The sequence below is a fragment of the Neomonachus schauinslandi genome, chromosome 3 (assembly GCF_002201575.2).
Source record: "Neomonachus schauinslandi chromosome 3, ASM220157v2, whole genome shotgun sequence".
In the NCBI taxonomy this organism is placed as follows: Eukaryota; Metazoa; Chordata; class Mammalia; order Carnivora; family Phocidae; genus Neomonachus; species Neomonachus schauinslandi.
In genome coordinates, this window is record NC_058405.1 from 73,345,766 (window position 1) to 73,354,059 (window position 8,294).

The 8,294-nt window shown below is 40.1% G+C and overlaps 1 protein-coding gene across 1 annotated transcript in view; it reads left to right on the forward strand.

Annotated features, from left to right (window-relative positions):
• LNX2 (ligand of numb-protein X 2) overlaps positions 1-8,068 on the forward strand; it is a 59,017-nt gene extending 50,949 nt beyond the window's left edge. The window contains exons 8-10 of the mRNA XM_021678250.1: positions 651-882; positions 3,755-3,913; positions 5,770-8,068. Of these exons, the coding sequence (XP_021533925.1) occupies positions 651-882; positions 3,755-3,913; positions 5,770-5,905 (527 nt within the window). The 3' untranslated portion in view covers positions 5,906-8,068. The remainder of the gene's footprint in view (positions 1-650; positions 883-3,754; positions 3,914-5,769) is intronic.
• Positions 8,069-8,294: the final 226 nt, after the last annotated feature.

The window sequence follows — 8,294 nt, forward strand, 5'->3', positions numbered from 1 at the left end:
AATTGGGAGAGAAGGACTTTCCATAGACTTTCTTGGTACCTACAAAACTAATCTTTTCCTTCCTAACCTTTTATATAATCCTCATTGCCCTTTTTTTATTATATTGCTTGGCAGGGCAACAAACACTTTTTTTTCTTCCTCAAGCAAGAGAAGATGTTCAAATCACAAGTTTCATTTCTTTGTGTAGGCCCAAGGATCTCTTCTCTTTAAGTATTCTGATATGTTCGCACTGAGCAAACTATGTAGGGCTATCTTTATGTATAAAACTGCGTAACTATAAGACAGGATATATTACAAATTCATTTCTAAGAGCAAAGGATCAAATAATTTTTGAGCAGAAAAGAACTATAGAAATCACTGAAGCCCAAAGAAGAGAAATGAACATGCCCAGGTCCTGCACATAGCAAAACTAGGTCTAATGATTTGGACTTCCTGTTGAATCACAGTGCCTCAAGCCACACTTTTTCCTATATATGATGAAATTATCTTAAAGTTTTGAGTTGTTTTGGAATGTTTTCCATGAATTGGATTTTCCCTCGGTATCGTAACAATGACAGAGAAGTGAAAAAATTACAAATAACAGGATGTACAGGGAAGATAATGACTTGGTAGCTCATCTCATTTTTCTTGTTTGTTGTTCATTTGGACAGGTGATATATTGCTGAATATCAATGGCATTGATTTGACCAATTTAAGTCATAGTGAGGCCGTTGCTATGCTGAAAGCCAGTGCCGCATCCCCTGCTGTTGTCCTGAAAGCACTTGAGGTCCAGATTGTTGAGGAGGCATCCCAGGCCACCGAAGAGCAGCCCGGCACCTTCAGTGAGAATGAATATGATGCCACCTGGTCCCCATCATGGGTCATGTGGCTTGGGCTTCCAAGGTACTGACAACATTTTGGTGGTTTCATGGAATAATCGCAGTGACAACCTTTCTCAGTGTGTAACACGGTAAATTCACTCATCCAGGGGGGAAAAAGGCCCTAGTCAGAGATAAAAGTGGCAATGGAGTATCAAGTTACAAAAGAAAATGGTATTTTTTTCTTAGAATATTATATTTTAAAAGGTAAATTTAAGGGGTGCCCAGGTGGATCAGTCAGTTAAGCATCCAGCTCTGGATCTCAGCCCAGGTCTTGATCTCAGGGTCGTGAATTTTTAAAAAAATTTTTTTTTTTTAATTTTTAAAAAATTAAAACATTCTTAAAAAATAAAGGTAAGTTAAGGTAAGTTTAATAATCAGAACTAGGCTAAGAAGACTTATTGTATCTGTTTGTAAAAATGAATAAAGCCGTTCTGTCCATTCCTATTAAGGTTCTCAAGTGGACCAGCCATGTTCAGTCTCTTGCTTTAGAAAAGCTGTCATTTACCACCGTGCATTCTGATACGTGCTTAGACTTCATGTGCACTTTTCGCCAGAAAAACCAGGTCAAAGTGTGGGGCCTTTCCCTACTCCAGAAGCTTTTCCAAAACCTCTTTCTTAATCTTTTTAACTCTCCCTAAAAAGGCAGGATGTAAAACTCGGTTTTTATTGGACATTTAAGCCAAACCATTGGTGTTCAAGAATAGGTGCCCCTCACCACCTTAGTGAAGAGTTCACTGCTTCGGGACTGTCACCTGCCAAGACATTCTGCAATTGGTCATTGTCTGGTCCTGAAAGTGCAACCTCCTGAGGGTTGTATAATTTGGTATTGAGATAGGAAGAATGTGTATTACTGTCTTTGTTTCCAGATCACTTTAGATCCTTAATGTGTAGAGGAATCCTAAAACTGAACTATGATGAAACATTTTGACTCTTGAGCCAAGTATGAAAATGACTGATTTTTTAAAATAAAAATATACAGTAGGAATGCCAGTTTCTGAGCCATCTAGCTTCATTTGGATGTAATTTGTAATGACTAGCAGTTGTATAGTTCTATATGATTTACTAAAGAAAAGTACTTTCACATAAAGAATAGCAGAGAAAGCAAGGATGAATGGAATTCATTTGTCAGTCATCTGACTTTCTGACTTGTGCTCTTGGTTGAAAAAGACTAAAAAGGCCTAAAACTGTAATAGACTTCATGTCTCAGGGACCTGTAGGGATCGATTCAAATGGTTGCTAAGAAACTGCAGACGTGCTACCTAATGGTGAGGTGTCAGCCATCAGAGGGAACTCATTTATCTTGTTAAGTACTCAGCCCAATACATTGACCTGTCACTTGAAACCTAGCGTGTCAGGAAGGCCCCCTCCCACACCAGTGGGTGAGAAGTGGTCTCCCCTGCTGCGCAGTGGCCGCGCACATGCGCATCGCTGCTGGTGGCCAGGCAGACACTGGCGCTGTGCCGTGCTGGGGCTCCTTATCTGGTTCATTACCTCGTATTCCAGGCTAGCTTTGCGGTCAGCACTTTACCTCTTGTCTTCAGAGCATTTTCGGGTGTACCAGGAAGACTAATGAATATTTCAGATGAAAAATACACAGGAGAATAAAATCTATTTTGGGGTCCACCTGTGTCAAAAGAGTATCTGTCAATCAACGGTCACTATTCTGTGGAGTCTTGGGGGTCTTCTGTTGTGTGCAGACCTGTATTCACAACCACATGTCAGAAGGGCCACGTGTCAGAAACCTCCTTTAAGCAGGTTTCACATCACATACCGTAGCAGCTCTGCTCTTTCTGAAAAGGGAGGTTCTTCCTCTGCAGTTGGCTAGGGCTGTACCAGACAAAACAGTTACTTGTTTTGTGTTGTGTTGTTTTGATTGTTTTTTTGCAGAAGATTCAGAATCATGAAAATAACCTATATCGTCTCTAAAATACCAGGCTAATGCCTGGGACCCTGCTCTATGCCAGAAGCCTTTTTAAAAGCCCTTTCTTACTGGTGAGCTAAGAAACTGGACCAGATTAAAAGTTATAACATTTCATATATCGCTTACAGAATTGGCTTTATTAAGAAGTCTTTTTAATAGATTAAAAGCAGGAAACCTTGCCTTAGATGACTAGATCCAATTTCATCTAAAAATGAAAGATACTTCTTTCATATAAAGAGATATTTTTTCTATATCATTTAGGTGGGGTTTTTTTCTATTTTTATTTTTAAGTTTTTATTCATCAAGCTCTAACGTGTCACATCCTCCAACTGACAGTGGCATTTTAACTGAAGCGTCTCAGTGTCCCTGGTTAAAAATAAGAAAGGGAAGGGGGAAAGGAAGAGGTGATTTTCATTAGTGTTTTCTAGATTGAGTTCTCTATTTTGTGAATCGTCTCCCTTAAAATGAGTGCATTTTAAGGGAAGGAGGAAAGAACAACAAATAACTCCTCGCATAGATTAAAAAGAGAGAAAGTTTTCTACCTTTCTTTCATTTGAGTGCTGAGATTAGCCGGACTGGATCCCTTCTGTACCACTGTTTTGTAGATACAAACTCTGTAGATACAGACGGATATCCGAATTGAGGACATTGTTGACAGTGCAGAGGGCAAACGTAGGCACAGAATCATTTTATACGACTTTCTGTGGTGTAACCTGTAACCAGGTGTGTTTAGCTCTGTGTGTGTGTGTGTGTGTTCACTTGGGAAAAGAAGACCGGAAAACGTTGGAGAAATTCCAGTCTACCTAGGACTGAGTCTGTGCTAGAAAATGGGTTGTCAGAGTAATGTATTCAGAAGGAAATAAAGTAGCCCTTTTTTGTTTCCCTGCAGTGATCAGTATGGAGTTACAACAAAGGTGAACAGGGTGTAAAGGCCTCCGCACTAACTAGTTCTGGATCTTTGTGTTCGTTGTAGTGCCCTTCATAGCTGCCATGATATCGTTTTACGAAGAAGCTACTTGGGAAGTTGGGGCTTTAGTATTGTTGGTGGATATGAAGAGAACCACACCAATCAGCCTTTCTTCATTAAAACCATCGTCTTGGGGACTCCTGCTTATTATGATGGAAGATTAAAGTGAGTCTTGTGATAATCAGATAATGTGATTTATGTTTATTGTGATGGACACAGTCTTGACCAGGGGTCAGCTCCAAACCCAGCCTTTGTCCTTCCTCGTAAATAAAGTTTTCCCGGAACATGGCTGCATTCATCTGCTTACACATCCTCCATGGCTGCCTGTGAGCCACAGTGGTGATGTTGAGTCATTGTGACGGAGGCCATGCGGTTCACAAAGGCTGAAATACTTGTTTACTAACTGGCCCTTTACAGAAACAATGTGCCGGCCAGATCTCTACTGAAGCATCACTTTGACTGTCTTGCCACTGATAGTTCTATTTTGCGAATCTAATAACAGGGACCAAACCTGAATCATCTGATTCAACACATTCGATATGACAGCTAGCTCTGAGCAGTCATTCCACACACACCCTTTAGGTCTAGTCCTGTCATTAGATGACTCTGCTCATTTTTCTCCACAGCACTTAGGTCTACCTAACATTATATTTATGCAAGCTCCATGAAGGGGTGTGGGTGGGGGGCTTTGCTGCATTTATTGTTGCATTGCTGGTCACCATAACAGTGCCTTGCGTAAATAATAAGGTCTCAATAAATATTTGATGAATGAATGTGTGAGAGCTGCCAGGCACAGTGCTAAGTGCTTGGGGTTGTATTATTGAATCTTCTTAATAGCCCTGTGAGGTGAGTGTTGTCATTGCTATTCCTGTTTGATACACGAGATAACTAAGTCTCAGAAAGATAAAGAAACTTGCCCACAGTCAAATAGCTGGAAATGGTTGACTGCGGTTCACACCCAGGACTCTCTCTCCAGAGCCTGGGCTATTTACCCCTCTGCTGGGCAGGAAGTCCTCAGCCAACCTCAGGCAGCCTCTTTCCTTTATCAAAGCTCAGGCGCTGGGAGAAGAAAGAGGTGTTAGATCAAGAGATTCTACAAACAGAGAGGAAATGGATTAGTGTTAAGGTCTTAGTGCTTAGTTTTTTGATGGAAGAGCCAATTCTTAAAAAGTAACTGTTGACATATTAGACAGAGGGCCACACAAATAGAGAGTGTATACTGATCACAAAGACAAAGTGCCATCCGAATAGTCTTGTGAAAAGGTGATCAGGGTCAGTATGCTCCTGATCAGTCTTACATTGACAGAGATGGGTGAAAAAAATCAGTATTTTAGGTGGAAAGAGTAGGGGGGAAATGAATTAACCATTCTCTTAGCTGAGTTACTCAACCAATCTGGGTCTCAGTTAATTAGTTTATAATCTGCATTCCACCTACTTCCAAAAAAATTGAAGTAGCTAACAATAAAATAGCATATTGCTATTATAAACTAAAGAGCAAAAATCATAAAGGAGAGAAAGGCCTTCAGATTTATCATCCATTTGTGATAATCCTGTCAGAGGACAGCAAGCATCAGCATCTGAAAGAAGAGGAGGTGTGGGTCTTATTCTCAATGTAATTGAACCCTCAAATGTATGAGTTCTAAGAATGAACAGAGAAAGAACCGTCAAAATAATAAGTAACCCCCTCCAAATGCATTATTTAGTAATTCTTAAAGAGGCAGCACATTTATTCTCCTAATTAAATTTTGCTTAAGCTTACATGAGAATTATTCTGCTTGCCCTCAGAATCACCCAGCAGTTAGAGGAGAGGTGGGCCCAGGGGTGCCCCGTGACTGGCAAGGGAAGGCCAATACAGGCTTAAAAATCGCCCCAGATGTCTTGCAAAGTAGAAAATACACCCTCACCATTGACAGCTGATGGTTAAGTGAAACTGTGAATTTCATGCTAGACAAATCTCCATTAGGATAATTTCTAATCGCATGAAGATAGTTAACAGTCCGTTTCTGTTTGTCTTTGGCCAGATGTGGAGATATGATCGTAGCCGTCAACGGCCTGTCAACGGTGGGCATGAGCCACTCCGCACTAGTTCCCATGTTGAAGGAGCAGAGGAACAAAGTCACTCTGACAGTTACCTGCTGGCCTGGAAGCCTGGTGTAGGATTTGAAATCGGTTGTGAGTCGAACATCTTCCTTTTTTAGGCTTTGGAAAGAAACCCCTTTCGTTGGACTGTGTTTCTGCTTAGGAGCTACAGACACAGCTGATGTTTGCAGGGCCCCAAACCACTGAGATTATCCTTTTGTTCTTAGTAAAACGGCTTTCCTCCAGTTAGCCACGTTTCTTTTAGCTTGGTCTTCCACTAACCCTTGTAAGCTCGTGTTTTCAAAATTCAGACTCTCCGTTGTCAGAATGTGACCTAAAATAATGAAAGAAGTGCGCGCGGGCTGCGGTCCAGCCAGCTGGCTTAGAGGGCTTGGGGCGGGCCTTGGTTTTCCCGGCCGAATCACAGAGTGAGCCGGGTGCCCGAGCGCGGGAGCCGGTGGAGCCCATGGCTGTGGCCCTCGCTGCCCCTGTTGCAGCCAGTGCCACGAATGGATACATCTTCGTTTAGCTGTAGCCCTTTCCCGTTTTCTCCCCATCAGTGCCAACGTTTCAAAACTTCATACTGTTTATAAAGTGATATTTCTGACTGTTTGGTGTCCCCTTTAATTTCTTAGGGAAGTCTGACACTACTAAAGAGCTTTTTAAAAAATAATGTACCATTAATTAGAATACTAGATAATCAAAGGTCACGTTTTCCATTGACAGAGGCATTTGGGAGGTAATTATAGTTTAGTGCTGGAGATGGTAAAAGCCACACTTGCTTGCAGAAGTCCAGAAGCATTAAAGATTCCTTTCCAAAGGAATGTTTTGTTATGCAGGGAAATTTTGAAGCAGATTTTGCTAAAATTCATTTTCTAGAGTCTGTATTGTACTTATCAGCAGTCTTGGCTGGACATGCTTTTTGTGATTTCTGTAGTTAAACTAAAGATAAAACCGTGTTGCTATTCCACACACATTCACCTATATCGCGGCTCAGTGTAGGAGAAGGTGTACTTTTTTTATTTCATTCCGAGAAGAGCCTTCAGTGTTCTAGAAATCCTTATTTCTTCCCCATTATTTCTTGTGAACTTAATTATTTCAAGAAAAAGACTGGAAAGTCCTGGATTTTTATCTAAAATAGTAGGTTTTAGATGTTAATATCTTTCCGTCAGTTCTTGGTCACGAGGCTATTTCTTACTTTTCTAAATGTTTTTGAAAACTACAGCCAGCCCATTTTGTTAGTCCTTCATTCCACTTGATTGTCCCTTGGAAGAACGCATAAAGAAGCGAATAAAATCAAAATTTCTTTACCTTCTTAATATTACACATACTTGAAAAGAGTTTCACTTAGAAACCTAGTTCAGAATCTGAGCTCCTTGACAAGTGCGCTCTGTAATAAATGGTATTGATTATCAGAGAATGTATTTCAAAAACACTACAGTATATTATGAAGCATGACCACTTTGTTTTCAAACTGGCAGTTGTATTGCTGGGGCTTATTGTGTCTGCAGCATGTCACTGATTATTCCTGTTAGTTTTTTAGTGATTTTTTTTTTTTTTTAAACATACCGCTTTTGAATAAATAAGAAATGGCAATAGTAATTGCTACTGATTTGTCCAACCCCTTAGCTACACTGTACGGTCAACATATAACCACGATACAGTGGAATGCCGCATACAGTATATTACTGTTACGTGATGATTGGCTTTTGAAGCAATTTGGTATTGAAATGCTTTGATATTCTAATTGACGTGGAACAAGTTTTTTTTTTCCTGCTCCCCAAATAGAAATTTTATATCCTACTTTGCTATTTTTTTAAACATTTTGTAAGAATGTATCATTTCTTGGGGCGTGGCCATCCATCAACAAATATCCCAATGGCTACTTTGTTGTATATAAAATACTTACATTGAACCTGGGGATATAATGAGTATTTTGAAAGAAGACACTTTTTTCGACTTTATTTTTATCATGGAAATCTCAGACTCAGCTTAAGCTAATTTGGTTTTATTACAAAACATGATAGTTTTTGGTCAGAATGATATTTGGTGATGGAAACTTGTTCATAATTTATTGTTACTGTTGAAATATTTGAATTTTCTCATCTTAACGTAAATAGTTCAAATATTTTGATTTGTTCTGTGCCTTCGGTTTAAATTATTTCAGGATTTTTCAAATGTGTTTAAATAATGGTGTGATAATCATTTAGGATGGAAATAAAAGTCATCCTTTCCATACTAGTGATATTGTCTCTTTTCTGAAGCAACAGATGTTGACTCAGTACGTGATCTTTATGTTTGTTCATGGCCCAGCAGGCTGCCCACACCCTCAGTCCTGCTTCCACACACGCCTGTAGTCGCCCTTCTGTGCGTGGCCAGGGTGTGCCATATTGGGTGGGAGGTGTAGCTTGAACGCTGCCCATCTAGCTTTCTCTGGCCCATACTCCCCGCTTTCGAGAGAATTACC